Below are 27,896 nucleotides of genomic sequence, written 5' to 3'. Positions count from 1 at the left end.
GCTCCTTTTGCTACCTGAAATACCATTTCCAAATTCTTACTCGTTTCCCTTACCTTTGTTTCATAAATTCGATTCAAATGTCAATGGCCTTACAAAGCTCCCCTGACTTCCTCAGGCAGACTGTGCCCTCCCTCTGTACCTGAAACACTTTGTCCAAACTTGTGACACCACTGGCCACATGGCACTGCCTGTATGCACATCTCCTACACTGTGTCGGAACATCCCGTTATCTCTATATTCCATACCCCCACTTCAACGTATTTCTAATACAGTACTTGGAAAATGTTTATTGAATTAATAAATGGAGGTGTCAGAGCTGTAGGGGCCCGAGGACATGTAGGGACGTTAACACATGTAGGGACCTTCCACTTCTCCATCATGAGCAGTTCAATTGTACAAATACGGATTTTGCCAAATGGACTGTTCAACTCAGAAAGCAATTGCTGTCCTTTGTATGTGACGGATGCTTCTACCCTATCAGGGAGGCACGTGCTTTGAATTGGTTTTCCAGCAGCGGTGGTGGGTGACAGATGGACTTGTAGTAGCATGGAGTCTGGCCTTACCTTCTTTTTCATTTTTAAAAATTTTAGCCATGTGTGAGTTGGCTGTGTGAGTGAAAAGAACCACCAAAAACTGAAGGTGTCTGCCCACATGAGGACTGACCCCTATTCCTGTCTTCTTTAGACAGTGGTTCAGAGAAAAGCACATTATAGAACTTGGGCTAGTTTTCTTTCTCTTCTCTTCTCTTCTCTTCTCCTCTCTCTCTTTTTTAAACTATTGAAAGCTTGCCTGGATGAGAAATGCGTGTCAACTATAACTCACTTACTTATGAGGCTCTTACCTAATTAGTCTAGAGTATGGGAATGGGTGTTTTAGGTTAGATCAGGAATGAAGAATTAAATCAGAGCCAGAAATGTAGTTTCTAACTTCTCTACTGGAAACTATAAAATCTGCACAAGTGTTTGAATTGGAAGTGACAGGAACCTGTAGGCCAGGCTATGAACTTCTGGAGCCAGAGAGTCAACTCAAGTACTCCTCCCTGGTATTTCCATCAGGGGCACAGCTGCCCGACTGTCACCTTGAATGCACCTGGGCAAATTCAGAGCCTGACATTGGGCTCTGCCCTCACGACCTCTGCCAACTAATCAGTCAAAATATTTCCAGATCTGGAGAGCCTACTCCACATGTTGGGTAGATGCCCAGAACTGCAAAGTGCACTCCAATCAGGTGGGAGAGCCTATCCAGGTGCCAGGGCAAGAATTAACATCTGACTGACATATGGGCCGTGAATTTTCTCTTCTCACAGCTTGGGGTCATGCAGAGGCAGTGTGTGGGGGTGGAATATTTGATCTGTGCATGCACAGCCTAGGGGATTTGGTTTAAATCAAATCATAATTAAAACACCAGTCGGGAAAACAAGGCATAATTATTTTTTTCCTGCGTATTTTTCCTACCTTGGATAGAGCCTTAAATACACGCTGGCTACAATAAAAGCCAGGTATCAGTTTCATTTTGGGAAGGTGTAAATTTTCCACTTAAAACAATCCACTTATTATGTTGTGGGATTAAGTCTGCAACTACATCGGTAAATTAAATGACAGTTCAATGATTATATTTGTGAGACTAAAGTATGTAACACTATTTAAGAAATCATCAAAAAGTAAATCACCTCCAGTTCAACAGGCTCTCATCATGGCTGTTGGAGGGGGTTTCTGTCACAGTACCAATAAAACAGTACACAAATGTTTCACTTGAACAAAACTCCCTTATGAATGTTCAATGTTTCTGGGATGGTAAACAAACAATGTGTTTTAATAAAACCAGTGTGCTCTTTTCTAATATTCACCTACTTAGATAGAAAATATGAATTGAAAATTCAAATAGGATTTTTCTTAGGTGAACCTGAACAATTTAATATTATTATTATTATTAATTAATATACTGACATTGTAGATGTAAATATATATCATCTTCTTGTTCATTCACAGACTTAAAGGAGGATTCTTGCCATTTTTAGAGCACAGTTTTTAAGTTTAGAAAGATCTCAGCTGAGGTTAGTTCCTCCCAACGAATCCTTTTGCTGCTTTCATGAATTTATGAGTTAAAAGTATCCTGTGATTTTTTTTTAAAGAAAAAATAATTTCCTTTTGGGAGTCACTCTAAATATTTTCCCACTCTCTGGCCATTCCCTCAGAAGACTGCAAAAACCTAGAAACTGCAATAACACGTTCAAATCTCAAGATCTTGTCCTTTTCGGATATTCTGCTCAAAAAGTTTCTCTTCATTGTCAAATGTTCCTCTTTCCTTGTTCGAATTCCTCCTCTACTCTCCAAGATACAGCCTGCCTTTTGCAATAAATAGAGATTCATTAACTTCTTGAACTACTTCAAATTTTAAAAGACTTTGAAGGATACACACTTGGAGAAATTACAGAGCTGATTAGGGCTCTCAACTTTGAGATCTACTTTAAACGTGTCCCCCCCATTACAGAAGACTGGTTTTCTCCTTTTCAAACTATGTTCCTGAAAACTCTAGGATTCTTTGAAGATTTTCTAGGGGCCTCATAATTTTTTTTAAATGTTTATTTAGTTTTGAGAGAGAGAGAGAGAGTGCGAGTGAGTGAGCATGAGTGGGGTGGGGGCAGAGAGAAAGGGAGACACAGAATCTGAAGCAGCCTCCAGGCTCTGAGCTGTCAGCACAGAGCCCGATGCGGGGCTCGAACTCACGAACCATGAGATCATGACCTGAGCTGAAGGAGGATGCTCAACTGACTGGCACCCAGGCACCTCCTCATGATGTTTGATTTGAATGTCCATTTACAATTTTTGTGCTACTCATAATAAAGGTTCTGCCTTTTCACATTTTATATTTGAACTTCCTGTAAATGTTTTGCTGATTAGGATAAGGTTACGTCTTGGAATTTGGGCTTGTTAGATTTTGTTTGTGGATGCTTTTAAAGCAGACCAGAGAAATATTCTGTATGCAACTGGGCAAATGACTACATCACCTTAGGGTCTCTACCCAACGCAGAACCGAATTTGAGATCTTTACTTCTGACACAGAGGTGAAGGCAGAAAAAAGCAAAATGCCTTTGAATAGTAGCTATTTACTGCAGACACAAACTAGTTGTCAATAATACTTGAATTTTCAAACTGGAACTGGATAAGTCCTTATAAACAAAATCACTGGCTGCCTAATTTAAGGTATTAGTGCAGATAGAGGGTTCAAATGAGAGAAGATCTCACTTTCCTTCTCCCTGCTGTCTGATGATTTAAAAAATGAACTAAACAGCTTTTACAGTATAATGAGATTGTGCCGCCTCGATCTGGCAACACAGAATTATGATGTTCTGCTTACAACAGCAGAAATAGTTTCAGTAATGAAGTTCATTATTCATTCATCAAATTTGGATTCAACAGGCAAAGCAAAATAAACTTGACCCTGAAACTTTAAGCAAGTATTTGTCAGAAAAGGGTCTCCAGGTGACTGAGATTTTCTTTATGACATCTTTGAGTAGCTTCTAATGTTTTAAGATACCTTAAAAAAATTTTTCCAGAAATCCAAGAAGGGTCACCCTGGATTAGAAATGCATATATTGATTCTCTTTAAATATCACTAGTTTAAAAATGTGAGCATTTGTTAAATATTGTTAGTTCAAACAACTTTTAAGCAAAAAATTCTAACGATTTTTCTTTTGGGCCAAGACCACTGCAGGCCTGTGTAGAACATTATTGAGAACTGCTATATTTGTGAATCAAAACTTCTTAACGCTGCATGAATAAAATAAAATATAAAAATAAAGTGGACACTGTGATGGATACAATATTACAACTTTCACCCATAACTTTGTTTTTGAAACACCTTCACTGTTCTTTTAAGAGTAGATCTTCTAGATATAACATATCGATTTTTTGAAATATCTTATGAAGAAACCCTTTTCTAGTGGAACATACACTTGTCTTCTACACAATGTAGTTTAAACAATATGGTCTCATATTTTGAGGATAAGACCACTTAAAAAGGTAAGAACAGAGACCATTCTGCAAAGAGGAAGTTTAATGAGTAGGATTAGTAAGAATTCACTGAAGCCCATGGTCCTGGCAATCGATAGAATATTCCTGGCCACAGACAGAACTCTGGTACTTACTATGTAACCTTAAGCTGGTTACTTAATTTTTCTCTAAAAAATTTTTTTCTAATGTTTATTTATTTTAGAGAGAGACAGAGAGTGAGCGGGGGAGAGGCAGAGAGAGAGAGAGACAGAATCTGAAGCAGGCTCCAGGCTCTGAGATGTCAGCACAGAGCCCGATACGGGGTTCAAACTCATGAACTATGAGATCATGACCTGAGCCGAAGTCGGACACTGAACCGACTGAGCCACCCAGGTGCCCTAATTTTTCTCTACATCTCAATTTTCTCATCTATGAAGTGGGATAACTAACACTCATCTTGCTGTGTTGTGAGGAAAAATAACACAAGTGAAAAGGTTTTTCTAAAATAGTATATGAATTATGATTTGATATGAACCAACACTCATCTCAGATCCTAATGGTTTTCTCTGCCAAACTCTTCCAACTTCTTTATCCCTACATTTCAAACATTCTCTCCTTAAGTAATCCGAAATTGAATGCTGTCCCGATATTCAACTGTTTTTCACCTAGAGAAACCACAATTTCATATAATTTGACATAATGAATTTTGTCACTGAAATCTCCCTGCCCTATTTTAAAATTAAAACCAGTTAGAAGTTTTGCATTTTTTTCTAGAAAACACTCATTTTTAGGTTATTCTCATATGATAAATATGCCATATGTTAATTTATTTCAGAGAATCAGTAGCCCACAAATCTAAAAAGGTACATTTGCTCCAATCTCTAAGGATAGATTTAGTACTTCCAAAAAATGTACTGAGAAAACTTTTGCTTCCAGTAACAACACAAATATTTAAGAATTCTTACCCCATTTATACTTGGTATTTGCATTTGAAAATTATTCTAATATTTTGTGACATTTAATTTTCCATGCCGAACAAATAAAATGCAGACAAATCTAATGCACTTATGACGCAAGAATTATTCATGAATGTGAAAGTCTAGATCAAAATAGTGAAAGCAATCCACTATGCCACTTTTGTTTTTCGAAGCTTCATGTAAGGAAGTCTTAAAGGAAATTTCACATTTTTTATACCTATGTGTCTATTTTGAACGTTCCTTAAGAACAAATGATATGAGAGCATCCCCCCCGAACCCACAATAGATATACCCACATCAAAGTAAAGGATCACTGTGGAAGAACAGTACACTTGTGAGTGAAGAGGCTGGATTCTGGGGTCAGTCCTGTCACTCACTTACAAGGTGCCTTTGGGTACACTGCCAAGTTTCTCTGAGGCTGAGACTAACTGGGCCTTCTCAAGTGTCAGCCAGCTCTAAAATACAGTACTGTGACCCTACCTTAGAATTTAAGATGGCAGAATGGATACTGAAGCACAACTCGCTGCTGGGGGTGCACGTAAGGGATGATTTAGCTTAACGATGGTGCTTAAATAAGCAACTGTCTCGTCTCAGTATTGTAGTGCAATGGAAGAGTCACCTGATAACATGCAAGTTCAGGGAGATTAACATATTTTTCTACTGTGAATATCACTCAGGAGAAGCTAAAATAGATTTAGGCATTACACACGGGCTTAGGTCATCTCACCCAGCGAACACGGTTTCCTGTTTCTGGCTTTCAAAATTACACGCCTGGTTTTATATCAGCCACTCATAGTACTTCCCACCAAGAGGTGGGATTGTTTGCACACCACGTGCAAAGAGTGAGGCTCTAAGGGCAACACACGTTTGACCTTCCTCTACATGATGAACAACCACTACCCTGGGTTACTCTTTGGAGTATTTTCCCTGAAAAACATTTTGTTCACAAAAACTTTAAATGCTTTTTACTTCCAAGCTGGCACAAATACAGGCACCTGGGTGGCTCAGTCGTTTAAGCGTCCGACTCTCGATGTCGGCTCAGGTCATGGCCTCGCAGTTCGTGGGTTCTAGTCCTGCATTGGGCTCTGTGCTGTCAGCACAGATTCTCTCTCTCCCTCTCTTTCTGCCCTTCCCTCTTTGCACGCACTCTCTCTCTCAAAAAAAATAAATAAACTTAAAAAAAAAAAACTTGCGTCGGGCTCTGGGCTGATGGCTCGGAGCCTGGAGCCTGTTTCCGATTCTGTGTCTCCCTCTCTCTCTGCCCCTCCCCCGTTCGTGCTCTGTCTCTCTCTGTCCCAAAAATAAATAAAAAACGTTGAAAAAAAAAAAAAAAAAACTTGCACAAATAAGTTCCAAGAATATATTTTTAAAAGCCATTACCAAAAGCATGTGAATTTTTAGGTTGAGAGAAGAAAATATTCTTCAAACAATTAAATACCAACTGATTTTTCTGATAGGACAATTCCTTTAAAGCTTTTGCTACACTTTTTTTATTGGGGGGCTCTGATACCTTTCTCGAAGTAAGTTTTATTTTACCCTTTACTATTCTGTGTTTCTTAATTTTCTAACATACTAACACTACTCTCAGTAAATGAAAAAAATTACTAAAGAAATGATGGCATCAGTAAAATATAAAAAATGTAAAAACTGTGGAAATAATATAAAAAATTATCACCAACTTTGATATACTCAACAGTCTCTGAAAGTTGTTTTTAATAACTTACATAAACTGAATTTGATGAAGCTCAAAAAAATTTTAATTTATTTTTTTTAATGTTTATTTTTGAGAGAGTGAGACAGAATGTGAGTGGGGGAGGGCCAGAAAGAGGGAGACATGGAATCCAAAGCAGGCTCCAGGCTCTGAGCTGTCAGCACAGAGCCCAACGTGGGGCTCAAACCATGAACTGTGAGAACATGACCTGAGGCAAAGTCGGACACCCAACCGACTGAGCCACCCAGGTGCCCCTCAAAAAATTTTTTTACATATTTATTCTTGAAAGAGAGAGAGAGAGAGAGAGAGAGACAGAGCATGAGTGGGGAAGGGCAGAGAGAGAGGGAGACAGAATCCAAAGCAGGCTCCAGGATCCGAGCTGTCAGTACAGAGCCCGACGTGGGGCTTGAACTCATAAACCATGAGATCATGACTTGAGCCGAAATTGGATGCTTAACCGACTAAGCCACCCAGGTGCCTTTTTTCTTTTTTAAGTTTATTTATTTATTTTGAGAGAGAGAAAGGGAGGGAGAGTGGGGGAAGGGCAGAGAGAGAGAATCCTAAGCAGGCTCCGTGCTGTCAGCGCAGAGCCTGATGTGGGGCCAGAATTCACGAACCGTGAGATCGCAACCTGAGCTGAAACCAAGAGTCGGACGCCCAACTGACTGAACCACCCGGGCGCCCCCAAATCACAGACTCTGAGGTGATTTCCAGAATTATGGGAAAACGAAACAATCATAGGAAAAATAAACAACAGGCAAAAGGTAAAATTCGGTTTTAAAAATGTTCTTTAGTATGTGTATCCAGAAAGTCAGGTACGTAGAGGGATGGGGACAATCGCAAATGTGTTTTAGGAGGCAGATTTTGGGGCTGGAAGTTGGAAGGCCCAAATTTTAGACCTTGGTTATATCATTTAGTCTAATTAATAGCTTAACCTCAGAAAAATTACATCAATCTTCTAGGTATGATACTTTCTCTGAGCTTCTGCATAGGATTGCGAATAAAGGAGAACACAGGAAAGAAAGAAATCACCAACTAAAACCAATAGGCTAGACACAGTACTGCCATAACTCCTTGGTCAGAGATGGTGGCTGAGAAGTGTTTCCACCACCTGCGTATGAACGGCAGGCTGGCCGGTGTCTCAGCTCTCCACCCCTTTCCTCTCTGTGTCAGCAGCCACTAGGTGCAAAGCATCGTTTCCCTCTTCCTCCTCACCTCCACCTAACACAGCTTCAATCTCTTCTTCTGACATTTCAACTCATTGCCTGGGTGAGGAACTCACAATTCTTTATGCAACGAACTGTAGTTCTGAAACCGAGCATGTTATGATTTTTGTACAAAATTACGTCAAAAGTCATTAACAGAGTGGAAAACGGAATGAGGACTCACTAAAAGCAGGTTGCTCCGGGTTTACTGATTGATTGATGTTGGAATTAGATGTCTGTGTAACCTACTGTCATTTTCATTCTCTAAATCAATTTCCAAGTATTGGGAATTGGCTACACATGAATCAAGTGATAGCTATTTTAAATTAGCCATCACATCTCTATATACACCAGACAAGCACTTAGATTTGGAATGACATGGTGCAAGGACACAATGTTTATGTCTCATAAGTATAAGCTAGTTGTTATGAGCATTTCAGTTTACAAAGGAACTGGTAGGCTAGAGGTAACTGAGCTCAACTTTTCTGTATGAAAATTTAGGTCTCAATCCATGGTTACTACAGACGCAGTCTGCATGCCTCCTCTCTTCTTACGAGTTGCAGCTCAAAACCTACGTAGCAGTGTCCCTAAGCAGCATGAAGTATTATTTCAGGGAGTGAGCCTCAAGGAGCTGGACATCAACATGCCCCAACATCAGAAGCACCTCCTTTTAGCAGCTGAAGGTATGTGGGGGCCAGGAGAGAAGCGCCATATTGTTAGATACCCAGTCTGCAAATCTCTCCCACTTTAAGGAGAATTTGTAACTAATCTGAAAGATTTATGAAAGGAACAGCATAGGGAATACTGTCAATAATATTATAATAGCGTTGTACAGTGACAGATGGTGGCTACACTTGTGGTGAACACAGCATGATGTATAGGGTTGTTGAATCACTATGTTGTATGCCTGAAACTCCACTGTGTATCAATGATACTTCAATAAAAAGGGGACAGATTTATGTATTATATATAATATATACCATGAAACTAGGTCTTCCTGATCATATTAATCATGCTATAAAATAGAGTAGGCACATTCAGTCCTGCAGCCTGGGCAAATTATTATAGCTCTAGGTAATAAAGCAGACTTTTCAAGGTGGGTCTTTTCTGAGGACTGATGAAAATGCAGGCGCCCCCTCTCTGGTGATTTTTACCAATTGCTGTCACTCTGGTAGTGGCTAAGTGAAATTTCGAGGTCATGGTTTATTTGTTCTATTTTTCCAGATCTGTTTAAATTAAGCATTTAAAAGTTGCAACCTTTAATTTAAAAAACCATATTGGTTATATGTTTATTACATAAACAGTAGCTTAAATCATATCTGAACTTGGTTTCAAGTACATTTTCTGACCATCTGATAATCTCAGATTATCAAAGCAACATACATGAATAACAGAATACCAGTGAGGCATGTATATATATATATATATATATATATGACATTGTTTATATGTATGTGTGTGTACATATGTATATGTGTGTGTGTGTATACATCAACATCCCCCAACACCAGAAAAACCTCCTTTATACACACACACACACACACACACACACACACACACACACGTATATAAACAATGTCATCAACCAAGATGGTTAAATGATCGGTCCAATGTATTTACATATAAAAAACGTGGAAGAATGAAGCAGCCACCACTCCTTCTTATGACTAGGAGATTTTCCCCTTATATTGGATGTTCCTTTATGCAATTTTATCCATTATTTTAGTTAGGTTCTTTCTCAAAAATCCTGTTTCCCCTTGTTATTCTTTAACCTGCCCCCTTTTCCTTCTCTTTCCACCCACTGCCTCAACCTTTTAGTCATTATTTGGCTCTTATCTATGGACTTGATAGTTTTAATCCTTTGTTAGAAGATGGTTCTTTCAATCTCAGTTTTTAAATTCTTCCAACCATCTCATATTTTTCTAAATTTCATTTTTATTTTGCCTTATCACTAAAAATCATCTCACCTACCACGCAGGAAAAAAGAAAAAGAGATACTTGATTCATTCTGTCCTTTCAACTGAATGATCTAAAAACATTCATGCAGAAGGATATATTGCTTTCATCAGTGTATTAAAATCATGTCCTCATAACATAGAAGACAAATTTTACATATTAAACAAAAGTGAAAATAATAGTTATGATTACAAAAAACTTCTGGACCCAAATATACAAAGCTTGAGATACATTCTTGCTGTCACAATGAGCATCCATATAATTCACTAATGAAAATTAAGAATGGAAAGCAAGCATTCCTTTTAACTAAAATGCAGAAAAAAAGGAGATGATAGAAATCATGATTTCTATCAATGGATAATAGTAAAACCCATCCTCAGGAGAAAACGCATAGTATATTATACCTATTTATGTATGTATGTATGTATGTGTGTATAATGTTAAACATATATGTAGTCTGCTTTAGTGTATTAAGCAGAAATGAATATGAAGAAACCAAACAAATAGTAAATTCTAATGTTCCTCAGCCTTCAATCAAACTTCACTTTCTGAATATCAAACCCATGCCTCAACAGAGAAAGACTTGGAGAAAGTTCTATTAACAGGAATAAAGATTTGTTTTAAAACGGCCACGAGATGAGCATTTAAATAAAACACACACACACACACACACACGCACACACACGCACACACACGCACACATACACACACTTTCTTTAGGCTGTTGAAATACAGTCTTTAATTCTCCATTAAAAAAAAAAAAACAACAAACCCTGATTATAAGCTTTACAACCATTTGAAGATGTGAAAGACTATCTGCATTTCAGCCTACTTCAAAGCCAGTAAAGAAATCATTTCTTCTTCTTCCAACTCAAAGTATGTTTAGGAGCAGGACATCTGATAGAAGTGGCATTGCCAATCTAACCAATTTTAAAATATAAAGTGCTTCTGGCAATATTTGGATACATATAATTTGACAAAAAAGTTTTATAAACCTAAGCTTTGAAAAATAGAAAATATAAGCCCCAACAACAAAAAAGCATAATTTGTAATTGAAAGAAAATAATATTTTGTAGAAAAAAATTGTCCTTCCAAAAAGAGACAAAAATGACTAACTTTTATTTCCCAAGAGGACTATGCCACTTTTATACAACAAAATTACCGTCGCCACAAATTGCTTTCAACAATTCCATTGCTTCTTCATTTGACCACTTGAAAATCAAAATTCTTTCAGATTATAAATATAACTTTTTATAACTCTGTTATTACGTACTGTGAATGGGGAAAGGGGGCCAATCTTGTGGCCGTAGCGTCGAACGGCCTCTCTGATGTGGCAGGGCTGGATGGCATCGCTGTGAGCCTCAACACCACAGGCCGCAGTGCTCTGCGACAGAAAAACACATAAATTGTTACTAAATCAAAAACACACAACAGAACTACAGTGTATAAAATATGAAAATAAACTTTTATAAAATGGACGTTTTTTTCCCCTTTGGGATGCACATTCCTGCTGCCATATACTACGTTTAAAAAAAAAATTCCATTAACAAATCAAAGATGACTTTTACGTGACCCCTTCCTTAGCAGACCTACCAAATGCAATTTTTATGCCCACAATATTTCACCTAGGCCTGCCTGTCAGGGTGCAGGAGAATACAGCCACTTGCGTGTAGATGAGAATCGTCGTGGGGGCTTGCTGAAAGAAGTTATAAAAGGAAGTTATTTTTTTTTTGAAAAACATTTAAACATTTATCATTACAAATGTTTCTTCGGGACCTGTCGGGCATGTTTCTGAAATAACTTGAGGGTCATCAATTTTAAAATGAAAAATACAAAATTGCTGTATATTTATTTATAATACTGGGGTCTGTCCTAAACAATCATGTTACCTTGGTTCCTAGGGCCAAAAGAAAATAAAACAAAACCTGTCTCTTTTAATCTGCTTCATCTGTAAAAAGGCAGGTTTGAAAGTACAAAAAGACACAAGAAAGAGAAAGATGATCTGCAAAGAGGGTATGGATACCAGCTCAAGAAATGTATGTAATGTGATTTAAAAAAATTAAAATGTTCAATACGAGCAAGGTAGTCTTGTGGTTCAGTTGCAGGCTCTGGTTTTCCAAATACCTGAGTCCAGATCCTATCAGTTACCAGTCCTGTCAAGTAATGTAATATCTCTGCATTTCAGTTTCCTCATCTATAAAATTGGGGCAATAATTTTAATCACTTTATACTTCAATGGATACCACATGCCAGTCATTAACATTAAAGAATCAACAGGAAGAAACAGTAGTTTGTGTATTACTATAGCTGTATTCTAGAGGTCAGTAATAGTCACATGATGATTATTTGTTTTTCTGATAATTACTAAAATGACCACTTTCATAATTCCTTCTAGGAGTATAACTAATATGACCACTATGGATGGCGATTTGGCAAAATCTTGTCAAATGGAAATGGACCTCCATTTTTGACCCAATTTCACCTCTAAGGATTTATCCTACAAATATATTACACAGGTACACAATTTTATATATCGTATCTATACTCTCACTGCAGAACTATTAGGATTGATGAGGTAAATATTCATCAATGAGGGAACACTAAAATAAATTATGATACATCCATCGAATGAAACAGAAACTACAGCAACCATCAAAAGTTCCATCCCTACTCCTATGGAACTGTCTCTAAGACGTATTGTATGAAAAAATGCAAGGTGTCCAACTGGGTGGCACTATGTTACCACTTATTTTTTTAAAAGGCCGAACATTATAAACTCATTTAAGCATAGAATATTTTTGCAAGGGAACACCAAACATCAGTAATAGTCCTTATCTCTTGAAGGATAAATGGGTATCTATTAGCAATAATCGCGCCTCGGATAAACCTCATTGGCTACGATACTGCCACTGCGCAAAGCTTGATAAATGGGTATCTAAAGGACAGGGATTAGAAGAGACATTTTCACTGTAGATCCTTCTGTACTTTTCAGATGTTCTTTCTGTACCTTGTGCATGCTTTTCCAATAGCTAGTAAAAGAATACAACAATTCCCATTCAATGAGAACATCTGCTAATTATCTAAGCTGAACCTGAAATAAAGTGTACAATATGAAACAAACCAGATCTTGACCATTTTTATGATTTTAATAAGATATGCAATAAACCAAATAGGAATTTACTCTAGAGTCTCTTTCTCAACTTCATTCCAACAATGCCCTTTAAATAACGTATCCGTTGTGCCCGCAATCACACAAATTGTTATCTTAACCCTTCATTTGGCACTGATATATAAGTAGACAGGATTTTTTTTGAATGTTTTCTTGATTCTAATTTCAAATACTTCGTGTCAGTTGGAATATATTAGAATAAATGCAATTAGTAGGTATCTGATAAGGGTAAAGACTCTTCTGTGAGTCCACTGGGCCCCAGAAGATGAATATGACTAATACAGACTCATTAAAGGTTGAGGCATTCTATCTATTTGTGGAAATCAATGCAAATATTTAGCTGGATTTGGAATTTAGAGCTAAGTTTTGCAGTGGAAATACAAAAGAGAGAAATCAAGAGGGTCAATCTTCTGCATAGTAAGTAGGATGGAAAGTTCCTCTACGGGATCTCCTTTCTCCCCACAACTTGGATTTATGTTTCATTTCTTTCCTCCATGGCCAATGTATGATCCTACTTTTCCTTACTTTTCCAAATAAATTTGGTTTTAGTCAAAACCATAGGACATTTGGTCAAAATCTCTCAGAACCTCTGGCAGGGCAATCAAATAGGATTTCAGAACACTGAAGGAAACGTAAGCTAGAAACTAATGGTTGAAGCGTGATCTTCACTAAAAACATGAAGCTAACTTATATAAAAAAACAAAAATATTCACTTTTGTGAAAAATGTCATCAGATTTCCAATTTGCCCATTTCCGATTTATCTATAATTAAGTAACCGCAAACAGCAGGAAGTTACCATGTGCACATTTCTACACTTTCTTGACTTGCCCACTGAGTTCTCTGGAAGGGAACCTTTAAATCTAAAATGATAGATTTTGGAAATCTCTTCACATTTCTGTCAACATCCAGGACTTCACTAAGGTATTTGTAATCTGTTCAAATTCAGAATTCATACCAAGTTGAGAATTTTTAATTTAGCAGTGGCTCTACCCTTTTTGTAGTATTCTTCATAACTGTTTCAGAAGAATAAGCATTACACTTATATATTTGTCATTTAATCTTTAAAACTCTTCTATCTGGGGGCGCCTGGGTGGCTCAGTTGATTGAGCATCTGACTTTGGCTCAGGTCATGATCTCACAGTTCGTGAGTTCAAGCCCCATACTGGGCTATCTGCTGTCAGCATGAACCTGCTTCGGATCCTCTGTCCCCCTCTCTCTCTGCCCCTGCCCAGTTCATGCTCTCTCTTTCAAAAATAAATAAACGTTAAAAAATAAAAAAATAAAAACAAACGTCTTCTATCTGCTATGATCACATTTAAAGAGCGCTAGATTTATTTATCAATTCATCTCTCCCATTCGGATTGTGCCAACACTTTAGGATACTCTTTATTTTTAAAATTTCAAGGATAAAGCCTACATATTTGACAACATAAGGAGTCCTGGTGTGCAACGAGTGCTGAAATCGCCACCAAAATAAATCATTTATCTCCCTGAGAAAAGCTCTTGGTAAAGTTCTCCCTCATATGTCAGGTCCTCCTCCTCTTGGCTGCATTCACACCATTCCGGTGTTCTTCCACTGCATCTTTACTTATGTCTCTTCATCCAAAAGCTGATGCGGGGAACTGGAGGCTGAAGTATCATATGGAATCCCACATATTCCTGGATTGGAGCACTGTCTCTCCGCTTGTCCTTGCTGGCTTATGTTGAATAAAGTCTCCCCACAGTTTGAACTTGCAACTGTGGTCCAAGGAAGCTACACTGAACTTGTATTGCTGCTGGATCTCAAACAAACATCTGTGCCTGTCTTGACTTTTAAAAAAAATGGTCAGCGGGGCGCCTGGGTGGCTCAGTCGGTTGAGCGTCCGACTTCGGCTCAGGTCACGATCTTGCGGTCCGTGAGTTTGAGCCCCGCGTCGGGGTCTGGGCTGATGGCCCAGAGCCTGGAGCCTGCTTCTGATTCTGTGTCTCCCTCTCTCTCTGCCCCTCCCCCGTTCATGCTCTGTCTCTCTCTGTCTCAAAAATAAATAAATATTAAAAAAATTTTTTTTTTTAAATAAAAAAAAAAAAATGGTCAGCAAGTTAAATCGTCCTATCCTTTCTCAGCCTTTCCCTTGCCAGGGAAGTCCAATTTTAAGAAGGACCTGGCATCTCAGATAATGGCCACTTATTCTTTCCACATCCAGAATGATGGACTAGATCTTTTGTTAAACTTGAAATATTGGTTCTTACAGAGGAGGAGCACATATTTCAGATGAGAGCAAAACAAAAGGTTAGTACTACTATTACTGATATTTTTATTACTCACTGACTTCAAAGGTTGATTTATAATCTGACTGGCCAGGTATGTGTCTTCCTTTTATTCACTGCTGGACACATAGCTTTCCCAGAGCTTTGTGCTTATGGAGGATTCTTTTCAGATGAAGGTGGGCCATTCTTTGGCCAAAGATTACAGTATATAATATAGTTAGTTTTAATAGTTGATTTTCTCATTTCAAAGTTTAATTGAGATGTTTATTGTTAAAACTGTAGTTCTATGTAACTAGAAAAATCTTTTCTTTAAGGAAATCAAAACTAGAAAAGGTACTTAAAGAGAAGATGAGAGTATCACTAGATTTAAGGATTCATACGTTATTAAATCTGGAAGCAATGCAAGATGCCATCTGTTCAAAACTTCCCCAACTCCTACCCCATTTTATAGATGAGAAAGTGAGGATAAGGGACATGGCCAAGATTATAGTGACAGTACCACTGTATGGCTATACATTGAATCTCTTGGCTTCTAGGACACATGGCTAATACATATAGGCTTTATGATTTTATGTAGAATGAGTTGTACCGTCTTCCCACCATAGCTGAAGTTTCCCAGGACTAAAAATGAAAACACAGCAAGAGTCTGAATGTAGAAAGATGTGGATGAGTAAACAGAGAAATAATTAATAGCTTTAAAGTGGGAAATTATTCTGATGTCACTGATTTTGAATTTAGGAGAATTCAGATATGGACTAATCTAATACTTTACTCCGGAAACCTTTTCTATAAAACAACTCTAAGGTGATAGCTTTCAACAAGATTTGGAGAGAAGTATTTAAATATTTAAGAGAAAAAAAGAATTCTTCAGAAGTTTTAGGAATTCTTGAAATTTTTATGTATGTGTGCATAATTATCTCAAATGAATTACAACTTCTTACATAATAAAGCAAGTCCACTGAAGAGGTCTTTTAGGTAACATTTTGTTGTCCTAATTTCAGTTACTGAGTGAGCTAGAGCTCTATAGCTAAAATTCTTTAAAACTACTTTATAATACAGAAGTTCCTTATAGTTCAAATTTTCCCTTAATAAATAAGCACTGAGCTCTGTTGTTTTGTAAATGGAAGAGGAAACGAGATATGAGATTAAAACTTAAATTTGCTTACTATCATTATAAAATTATATCTTGGCATGGTTCCATTACTTGTAATGGCAAATGGTTCTTATTGTAGCAACTGAGTTTTACTTATTTAAAAAAATTTTTTTAAATGTATTTATTTTTGATAGAGAGAGAGAGAGAGAGAGAGACAGAGCATGAGTGGGAGAGGGGCAGAGAGAGAGAGGGAGACACAGAATCGGAAGCGGGCTCCAGGCTCCGAGCTGTCAGCACAGAGCCCAATGTGGGGCTCCAACTCACAACTGTGAGATCATGACCTGAGCCGAAGTCGGACACTTAACCGACTGAGCCACCCAGGCACCCTGTCAACTGAGTTTTAGAAAGGAGTATCAACTTTAAACAAATTATGAAAAACAAGAACATGAAAGCAATAGAGACTGATCAAAACCAGACAGAAATTGGAAAGGGAGTACCTATATTTTGAAGAAGAGAAGAACAGTGGCTTCAGTTTCCTGTTTTTACTGTTTTAGTATAAGGGTGGGCTCCAGTCAGTATAGGGGGCACATGACCTTAGAGACTTTAAGAAATATAGGCCAGAATTCAGGGCACCCACAGCAGGTGTGAAGTGAGGAAGGAAATACCAAAAATGGGCAAAATCAAAGAAGGTTAGTCCCCAATTCTGTGTACAAACTTTCCCAAATCGATTTCTCTGTGGTACCAAAGCCAAGAAACCCAGTTAAAATGACATGAACTGAGGAGAGATTCCAGCTGCTGCCATTGAAGAGGAGTCTGAGTTTCAAGTTTAGAGCTCAGTGTAGAACAGTAAATTGTCTGCTTAACTCACATGCACACAATCACCACCACTATCAACACCAAGAACTCTTCATATATAAGAGTTCACATATATAAGAGAACACAAAATTTCTACAATATATTACCTATGATATTACCAGGATATAACTGAAAATTACTAGACATGCAACAATGTAAGAAATTGCCTGAGATGAACAGACTGAGAGAGGAGGCATTATTTTGGTCTCCACTGAGCCTAAGTACCACAGAAAGCATGATTTATACTCAATGGAGATGAAAATAAGCCATACTAATTGACCAAAGAAGGATTTTTTTTTTAAATTTTTTTTTAACATTTATTTATTTTTGAGACAGAGAGATACAAGAGCATGAATGGAGGAGGGGCAGAGAGAGAGGGAGACACAGAATCGGAAGCAGGCTCCAGGCTCTGAGCCATCAGCCCAGAGCCTGACACGGGGCTCGAACTCACGGACCGTGAGATCGTGACCTGAGCCGAAGTTGGATGCTCAACCAACTGAGCCACCCAGGCGCCCTGACCAAAGAAGGATGTTAAAGCAGCTATTATAACTATGTTCAAGAAGATAAGGAAAATAAACTTGTAATAAATGACAAATAAACTAGATGCACAACAACTAAAAAGAAATCACGTGGAAATTATAAAGCAATTAAATAGAATATCACAAATAAAAAATTACTGGATGGGTATAACAGACTGGAGCTGATAGAAGAGTCTGGAACATAAAGAAATATCAAAGAATTTATCCAACCTGAAGAAAGAGAAAAGACTGAGAGAAACAAAATATTGTTAAACAGGTACCTGTTGAACAATATGAAAGTAACTATCAAATATGTGCCTGGAGTCTCAGAAGTAGAGGAGAGACAGTGAATTGAAGCATAAAAAAAATATCTGAGGCAGTAACTGCTGAAAATTCCCCCCAAATACTTAAAGGCATAAACCAATAGTCAAGGAGCTCAGTGAACCCTAAGCAGGATAAATACAAAGAAAACCATGTTTGTAGATATCACAGTCAAACTGCTGAAAACTAAAAATAAAGATATAATCCTAAAACCATCCAGAGAAAACGAACACATTACAAACACAGAAACAATAATACAAACTACTGACATATGATTGAAACAATGGATGCCAGAAAATAGTGGAATGATATCATTAAAGTAGTGAAATAAAATTGCCAACCCAGAATTCTATATCCAGTGAAAATATCTTCTAAAAATGAAAGAAAAGATATTTTCAGAAATATGAAAACTCAGAGAAACCGTCACCAGCTAAACCGCACTGTAACAAATGCTAAAATAAAATTTAGTAGAACAAAAGAGGAAAATAATACCATAAGGAAATCTGAACATAAAAAAATAGTAAATGTTAAATGGAAATGGTAAATGTTAAAGTCTATTTTTTCTCTTAGTTTCATTAAAATGCATTTGATTATTTAAGGTAAAAATAGTATTATGGTTTATAACATAAGAAGATGTAAGATGTATCACAACTATAGCGTAATGGACAAGAGTAAAGTACATGCGTCTTACAAATATGAGTCTCATATTTTATGTAAGCGGTACAATAACTCCAAGTACACTGAAAATTTAAGGATATATTGTAATCCTTAGCATAACCACTGAAAAAATAATGCAAAGAGGTATCACTAAGAAACCAGTAGATAAACTGAATTTCTTAAAGAGCACAGAACCCAAAATAAGAAAGAAAAACTGAGAAACAAAAATAGAACAAGCAGAAAACAAATACCAAAATAGTTGACCTATATCGGATCATGTCAATAAATACACTGAATATCAGGGAATTAAAGACTATAATTAAAAGATATACTTTAGAAAGGAAAAAGAAGCAAGACCCAACTATTTGGTGTCTACAAGAGATGTGCTTTAAATATTAAAGGCACAGATACACTGAAAGAAAACTGACAGAAAAACATATCAATGTAAACAGTACAAGAAAGCTGGAATGGCTATAGTAATCAGATAAAATAGAATTCAGAGTGAATAATATTACCAGTGCTAAAAGGAAGATTTCATAAAGATACAGAGGTATGCCATCATCATGGATTATATGAATTGGTACTGTTAAGACATTCATAACCCCAAGCTGATGGAAGTATTCAATCTGATCCCTTTCAAACCCCCACTAGGCTTTTTTGTCTTTTTCTTCCTCCCTTCCCCTCTTCCCCTTCCTTCCTTCCTTCCTTCCTTCCTTCCTTCCTTCCTTCCTTCCTTCCTTCTTCCTTCCTTTAGGTAGACACTAAGATGTTGATTCTAAAATTTATATAGAAATGCAAAGGACACAGCGTGTCCATAAAATTATGGCTGAAAGATAAAGTTTGAGGTCTCATACTACCCGCTATAAGACCTACTATAAAGCTACAGTAATCAAAGCAAATGGTACCAACAAAACAACTGACAAATCAGTCAATGAGACAAATGAAATTCCAGAAATAAAGACTAGATATGTGGTCATTTGATTATTTCTTTCTTTATTTTTATTTGAGAGAGAGAGAGAGAGAGAGAGAGAGAGAGGTGAGAGAGAGAAAGAGCGTGAGCAGGGTGCAAGGACAGGGAGAGATGAGGAACTTAAGCAGGCTCCACACTCAGCGCACATCCTGACATGGGCTTGATCCCACAACCTGGGGTCATGATCTGAGCTGAAATCAAGATTTGGACGCTCAACTGAGCCACCCAGGTGTCAATGGTCATTTGATTTTCAACGAAGCCACCGAAGCGATCTAATGGAAGAAAAGAGTCCTCAACAAAAAGTTTGGCAATAACCAGATAACCGTATGTAAAAAAGTGAACTGGACCTCCAGTCATATAATACACAAAAGTTAATCTGATGATGATGAAATAGAAATGAAAGTGATACAGCTTTCAGGGGACAACACTTATCACCATGACTTGAGAGAAGTCAAAGGTTTCTTAGGATACAGAGAGCAATAAACGTGTGAGAAAACTGGATGAATGAGACTTCATCAGAAGTTCAAAACGTCTGCTCATCAATATATACCATTAAGACAATGAACAGGTAAGGCATGAACTGAGAAACAACATGTAGAAAAAACATTTGACAGAGGATTATTACATAGGATATATATAAAGAACCCCTACAAATTGGTGATAAAAGACAATCTTCCCTCAAAATACTGTAGAAAAGATTTGAAGAGACTTTCCCTTAGGAAGATACATGAATGGCCAGTCAGCACTTGAAAAAATGCTTAACATCGTTTGTCATCAGGGAAGTGCTAACTCAAAGTAAAATGAGTCACTGTTGAATATCCATTAGAATGGCTAAAAATAAAAACAATGATAACACCAAATGCTGATGAACATGGGAGGCATATACTGCAGGTGTAAGTATAAAATGATACAAATATTTTGGGAAAAAAAAGTCGTGGAGTTTCTTTCTTTCTTTTTTTAATATTTATTTTGAGAGAGAGCGAGAGAGTGGAGGAGGGACAGAGAGAGAGGGAGAGGGAGAGAGAGAATCCCAAGCAGGATCTGGCTGTCAGTGGGGCTCAAACCCACAAACCATGAGATCATCACCTGAACCGGAATGAAGGGTTGGATGCTTAACTGACTGAGCCACCCAGACGCCCCATTCTTAGAGTTTCTTTGAACACTGAACACATACATACTCTATGGCCTAGTACTTTAATTCCTAGCTATTTACCCAAGAGAAATAAAGGCATTTGCCCATAAAGACTTTCACGATAAAGCTCACAACAGGTTTATTTGGAATACCTCAATAACTGGAAACAGCCTAGGTGTCCACCATAATCAGAATAAATACATTGATATATTCATTCAAGGGCATATTACTCAATAATAAAGAGAAATAAATTATACTTATAGTGAAAAACTAACTTCAAAAATATCTTGAGTGAAAGACATTTCACTCAAAAGAGTTTACATCCTACATTTTTCTTATATGATGTTCTAGAACAGAAAAAACTGAGCTAGTATGAAAAAAATCAGGACAGTGACTGCCTTTCTAAGGATAGTGGCTGGTATTGACTGGGAAGAGGCATGCAGGAACTTTCTGAACTGATGATAATGTTTTATATCTTTGAGAGGGATTTACAAAACAACAGGTTACACATTTGCCCACATTCGTCAAAGGGTATACTTAAGCATTGAGTGGTTCACTGTGTGCTAAGTTTTACCTTAAAAAAAAAAAAAAGAACCACAAAAAAATGTTACATAATGAAGTGTTAAGCCATGAGGTGTACTAATGTCTGTAGCTTACTTGGCCTTGTAGCTAAAAAAAAAAAAAAAAAAAAAAAAAGATGAACTGACAGATGAGCAAAGGAACAATTAGATGCATAGATATAATAAAAGTCAATATGTAGATAATACCGTAAGTATGGTAAAATGTTCACTGTAGAATCTAGATGGCAGATACATGGTGTTAACTCTACAATTCTCTTAATATTTTTGTTACGTTTGAAAATTTTTCTAATAAAATATTAGAAAAAAAGTGTTATCTTGCTTTATCCAGAAGAAATCTGTTACGAAAGTTTCAGGAGAAGTCATTAAGTATGGTCAAGCATAAATTGGTTGTTTCTAAAAATCTGAATGATGCGCAAAACAGAGCACATTTTCCAGATCTCTGAAACAAACTCAACGAGCCTTTCTCCGAAGCTCTGCATCAGAAAAAAAAAAAAAAAAAAAAAAAGGAAAAAGAAAAAAAATTGTCACTGACCTTTTTTCTTTTCCTTTGCTTGGTTTTAGTCAAGTCTTGTCCAGCACTCCCATTCCCAAGGGATCCTGCTGTGGTTTTCCCTGAGTGCTGTGACCCAGATGATGGGGCTGTTGGTGTGGGAGGAGGTGTGGTCTCAGGAGATTCTGGGTAGGACTTCATGCTAGACCCCTGCCCAAAGAGATATGGTTTTGAAATCAAGTGACCAGGACTTCTACTGACATTCAATTTGGTTGAATACCTCCTGAATTCAATACTTCTTGAGGTTTACAAGTATCAAAACACAAGGTATGATTATCTAGTGCACAGAAATGGTGCCCTGTCTTGCCCCTGAGAGTCTAAATAGTCTAAATTTTTAATCTGTCTGATCAGCTTAATCTTAATCTGTCTACTACAGCTTCTGAAATTTCTGTTGATTCGGTCAGATAGAGAGATTTCTACTTGGAGGTTCTGTCAGCATGTCAGACTTACATGTCTCAAAAGGCACCTCTGAAGTCCCCCCCAAACCGGACGCTGTCCAGACATGATTTGTATCAGTGTGACCAGCCTTCTACCAGTGACTCAAACTCAGCGCCTGAGGGTCACTGTAGATACCTCTAGCTCCTTCCATTTTCAGTTCCTTCCTTCTTTCATAACATCCCTCATTTCTATCTGGTTTCTTTGGCCATGACTGCAGGTCTGTTCTCTCTTCCATGTAGAAGCGCTTCAAATGTTTGAGGACTGTCACTTTGCATAGCCTCTTTTCTTTTACAGGTCAAATTAGCTCACATTCCTTCAACCACTCATTTCAGGTTCTTTCACCTTTAGATATAATTTGCCTTTAGATATCCTCTACTGTGTCAATGTCCTTCCTATTGGATGGTACCTAAACACTGAAACTAAACACAAATATTTCCTTATCAGTAACATCACAGTATTAGCTCCTAAGAAATGTACAAGCCAATAAAAGCCTAGAAGCTTTTTTTTCAGATATGGTATTATTAGTCCACATTTTCTTTATCCCACCACCTATACTAACCATACTATCTGCTGGCCTACACTTCTCCATATTTAAAAAAAATTAAGCTGGGGCACCTGGGTGGCTTGGTCGGTTGAGTGTCTGACTTCGGCTCAGGTCATGATCTCACAGTCCGTGAGTTCGAGCCCCGCGTCGGGCTCTGTGCTGCCAGCTCAGAGCCTGGAGCCTGTTTCAGATTCTGTGTCTCCCTCTCTCTCTGCCCCTCCCCTGTTCATGCTCTGTCTCTCTCTGTCTCAAAAATAAATAAACGTTAAAAAAAAATTTAAAAAAATAAAAAAATTAAGCTAAACTTTGTAAAATGTTTGGCTGAAATGCATGTATTGGTTTCAGAAATATTTCTTTGATTTGGCTGCCTAGGAACATTATCAAACAAGAAAGAATAAGGCTAATTTGGCATGAGTTGTCCTTAGGAAAAACAAGGTAACTCCTAGAGATCTCTGCTTGCTGTGCATAAACCATATGTTAGAAAAAAAACCTTAAAAATTAACTTCAATTCCTATTAAAGATGCTAATCTGAGAACCCAAGCATAACTAGCTTGGTTCCTTATCTGCCTAGTGTTCAAGAATGTCAGTCATTAAAATAGAATGTATTATGTATTAACTCCATACCTTGAGAGCTTGATTCCAATCCAAAGCACGTAGCACCTCCATTTGGATCTTCCTAAAACACCCATTTGAACTCATCACCCTTTAGGAGCCAAGAACCCTTCAACAACTCTTCCTTAACTCTAAGAGCCTAAGGCTTAATTTTCTAATCTGACCTCCTCCTCTTCCTCAATGAATCCTTTGCTTGAATATTTTAATCAGCTTTGTTTTTCCCTTCTACAATTATACCTATGCTGCCTCTGAGGCCTAGAATATTCTCCCCAGTTTTACCATCTTGTCAAAGTCCTATCTTCCCTCAACACGAGCTTCCTCTCTGAAGTCTTCTCTACAGTCAGGGATTGTTTCTATACCTCCATGCTTCCTGTCTATGGCACTCATTTGGAAATTAGCATATGCAATCTCAAACTGTCTGTTTGCTTGTTCTTCATTTCCTTGTTTGTTTTACAGAACACAGATCATACCAGTCTTTGGGGTTCCCCTTTGTCCCCAATTTGTTAAAAAGCTCTTTAAAGCAGGCGCTTGATGTTGGTTGCTGGTTTGTAACATTGATGAGGAAGAATCCTACTTTAGAGTGGCCATTCTCTGTGTTTTGTCAGGTAATAAAGGGCAGGAAGATTTCCAGTCCCTCTGAATGTTCATTTTGACCACCAGTCACACAGGAGGAGGGGTGTCTGGACGGCCAGGGGAACGCTTGAGGCTTTGCTAACATATTTAGTCAGGATGCTTTCCGACACTCACGCTCCCGCCTCCCAGAGAGCCCGGGAAACCGAGCACACACAGGCCATTTTTCTTAACTACTGGGTAGCTGGGAGCAGCAGTTGTGGTTGCTGAGCGGTTGCCCAGGGCAGCTTGGCCACCCTGGAGAACCAAGAAAGAAGGGAAATAAAGAGTTTTCCTAGCCATGCAAGCAATCCCTTGAATGTTAAGGGAAAACTAGGCTTGTTATGTTCACTGTAAATTTCTTCAATTAGAAATGTTACAACAAATTTGTCTGATGTTAATGAAAAGCATACTTATACACATATTCATAAAGTGAACGTGTACCAAAGATATTTTTAAAGGGTGTTCTTTGACATCGTAATTTGGGTTTGTAACGTAAAGAAAACAAAGTGTTTAATCAACTGAGTAAGCTTTAGGGACTTTTAAAGTATGATGACTGATAATGATGTATGATCTTTTCTAAGAAAAAAAAAGGATTTGTAATGGGCAAAACACTTTAATTTCTACTTGGATTCCAAGCCAATCTGATCCTCCAAGGGGAATAAAAAGATGTCAATCTTCTGACGGATAATGAGATATATAGGCATATATATTTATATATTTTCTAAGTATCCAAGAGCAGAGATGCTTAAACTTGGGGTCCGTAGGGTTCACAGATCCCTTAGATCCATAGAATGGTTTCAGAGGGTCTTTGAACACCCTGAATTGTATACAAAATTTGTGAATGTGTTTACGGAGACAGGGTTTATAGTTTTTGCCAAATTCTCAAAGGGGCTTAGCCATTTTCAGGTTGTATATTTCACCCAACTTGATCCAAAGCTCGCTTCACAGCTATACATATAGATGTTAACCTAACCTCCTTGCTGCCTTCTATACGGTTATTAGATTGAATTATATGAAATTGCTGTTTGTGCTAGTAAAAAAAAGTTACATATTAGCAAATTCGTTCAATAGATAATACCACATTTCTGGTTTGCAGCTATATGCTGCTTACAGAGCATCTTCATAATAAGAATGTTACACAGTTACTGCACAATGTCTTAAAGTTTGGCAAGATTTTATAGTCCCCTAAGTGGGGGTCCCAGCCACATAAACTGGATATGAAAGGATGTGATCCTCACATGACAAGGGCCAATCTGAACACAGAGAATAAGTGGAGCCATGCTTCTTTAAATCATGTTTAGAGCTGGATCAATAACTGGGAAGTAAAATTATCAATAAACGTTGGGAATTATTAGGACACGAATAATAGTGGTCCTCTCATTTCTGAGGCGCAAAGAAATAAAGAACTATTCTCAACATTGTTCAAAGGCCCAAACCGGTTGTTCACCGCCCATGGAAACGAGGTGAGGTCTACAACTATCCCTCTTTCACTGCAGGGCTAGGGAAGCTAGATAAGGCAAGAAAAAGGTGAGCAAATAATTGTATTAAGTGGCTTGTTAGGGCCTGGAACATAGTAGGAACTCAGAAAATCTCTGTTTGAAAGTTGAGCGTGTTCAGATTCCTGACTGAAGGCTATACATTCCTACATTGTCTTTTTCAAAGAATTACTACCGTAAACACCAGACATGAGAAAAATCCACAGATGTGTCAAAGACAGATTTTTTTTGCTACTCACCTCAGCAGAGTTGTGATACTGAATGAAGGTTGCAGAAATGGCATGGCTGAAGGGGTCTCCGGCCTTGGTTACCATGTCCTGCCTCACAAGAAGAGCCAGGTCCACTAACTAGATCAGAGTAATGAAAAGAAGTCACATCACTGGAAAGAACCACCAATGTCAATGCAGTGGCAAAACTGAAAGCAATCCATTCCAAATGTTACTGATCATACAGTGAGCCTACAAATCTGTATTGTGCACATGAGCATATGCTTTCATTGACTGGAAAATGGACCTATCCATGAATAGAAACACCATAAGAAACTCTTAAAAACTGAGAATAAACTGAGGGTTGATGGAGGGTGGGAGGGAGGGGAGGGTGGGTGATGGACATTGAGGAGGGCGCCTGTTGGGATGAGCACTGGGTGTTGTATGGAAACCAATTTGACAATAAATTTCATATTAGAAAAATGAAATGAATAAACTGGTTAGATATGCTATATTCTAAACTGTGCTTTTATTCTATCAAGAGTACGGATGATTTTTATCCAGTAAAACATAAATGCAATTTAATGCAGCAGGCCGAATTTATTGAATAAACATGTGCTATTGAAAAAAAAAAAAAAAAGAAACAATATATTCTGACTTTCTAGGGGAGTAGTTCTCAGATTGTATTTAATAATCACTAGGGGAAGCATTTTAAAATAGAGATTTCTGGGCTCTAGATACCGAGATTCGAATTTGGTTACGTTTTATTTCCTTTTATTAGTTTCTTTTATTTTTTAAAGTTTATTTATTTATTTTGATGGATTGAAGAGGAGCAGAAAGAGAGGAAGACAGAGAGAATTCCAAGCAGGCTCTGCACTGTCAGCACAGAGTCCGACGCGGGCTCCATCTCACAAACCATGAGATCATGACCTGAGCTGAAATCAAGAGTTGGATGCTTCGACTGAGCCTCCAGGGCGCCCCTCTGGGTTAACATTTTAAGCAAGCAGCCAGGAGAGGCTGATGCTTGTGGTCAAAGGACCATGCTTTGATTCTGGACTCAGGTTTTGGTAAGCACTCAGTAGACTGTACATAACTAGAAAGGTATTTCTCAAAGCTCAAAAATAATCTCTAAACAAGATAGATGTGTCCTTAGAATTCAAGGTTGAGAAAAAGTATGCAGGGATACACAACTTCGGGTTAGGATCAAGTTGTAACAAACAGCAACTTTTACCCTAACACCCACCAGAGTTGAGGATACAAAGAAACATAACTGAAGGAAATTTCAGAAAATGGCAAGATTGCCATAGGATACAACTCATGGCTGTTCTCATTCCTGGAAGAGTAGCGGCAGAGGACCTGATCATGGACAGGGATTAGGAGAAAGCAGTCATGAATGGCCTGCTAGGACAGATATTATAATTCTTACCTGTGCCACAGTTTCATATGCTAAATATGCTAAAATTTCCATAGCGACAACATTGGGTTTTATCTCCATACTGCTGCAGTCCAACCAGTCTCGAAATTTGGAGGCTTTTTTGGCTAGCCATCAAAAAAATAAATATCGAAAATTTAATTTTTAAAGTGTTTTAATACTTCATGTTACCATCACAAAACGGAAATTACATTTGAAAAATAATGCATCTAAAACGCTATGTTTTCGAAGCACTAATGATAGTGTCGCGATATTCAAGCCCCGAGAAATTCCTCATGCATTTGGGTCTTTGCATTTTGTATCCGTGCTACATAACACAGTACACGAGATGACTTAATGTTCAGACCTTCTCACAGTGTCAGAAAAAGTCACCGTTGGCCATAGCTCATGTATTAACAATAGTCAAAGGGGTTGCTTGATTGTAACTTTAATTTATGCTTGTGGAAAGAAATTCCTGCAAGAAAGAACCTGTGATTAAAAAAAAAAAGAAAACGGGAACGTACAGAAATTGTATTTGCGATACATTTCAAAATGTGTCTATTACTGGAACAGGCTCAAAGTCACAAGTTCAGAATAAAATAGAAAAAGTTTATGCCTGCAGTTACAGAATAAAATAGAAAA

The 27,896-nt window shown here is 37.7% G+C and overlaps 1 protein-coding gene and 1 non-coding gene across 5 annotated transcripts in view; both read right to left on the bottom strand.

The window, feature by feature from the left end:
- Positions 1 to 27,896, bottom strand: part of SUPT3H (SPT3 homolog, SAGA and STAGA complex component) — a 543,233-nt gene that overhangs the window by 79,058 nt on the left and 436,279 nt on the right. For all 4 annotated transcript variants that reach the window (XM_019457311.2, XM_019457312.2, XM_019457314.2 and 1 more), the window contains exons 8-11: positions 27,270 to 27,382; positions 25,877 to 25,984; positions 21,918 to 22,085; positions 11,115 to 11,225 (exon numbers count right to left, since the gene is read on the bottom strand). In XM_019457311.2, coding sequence (XP_019312856.1) covers positions 11,115 to 11,225; positions 21,918 to 22,085; positions 25,877 to 25,984; positions 27,270 to 27,382 — 500 coding nt within the window. The remainder of the gene's footprint in view (positions 1 to 11,114; positions 11,226 to 21,917; positions 22,086 to 25,876; positions 25,985 to 27,269; positions 27,383 to 27,896) is intronic.
- LOC128777941 (U4 spliceosomal RNA) lies at positions 12,617 to 12,762 on the bottom strand. Its single transcript, XR_008423234.1, has one exon. It is a non-coding gene; the product is annotated as a U4 spliceosomal RNA (small nuclear RNA).

The sequence above is a fragment of the Panthera pardus genome, unplaced genomic scaffold (genome assembly GCF_024362965.1).
Source record: "Panthera pardus isolate Hobbes unplaced genomic scaffold, ASM2436296v1 HiC_scaffold_17, whole genome shotgun sequence".
Lineage (NCBI taxonomy): Eukaryota > Metazoa > Chordata > Mammalia > Carnivora > Felidae > Panthera > Panthera pardus.
This window is presented reverse-complemented; position numbering and strand designations above follow the sequence as displayed.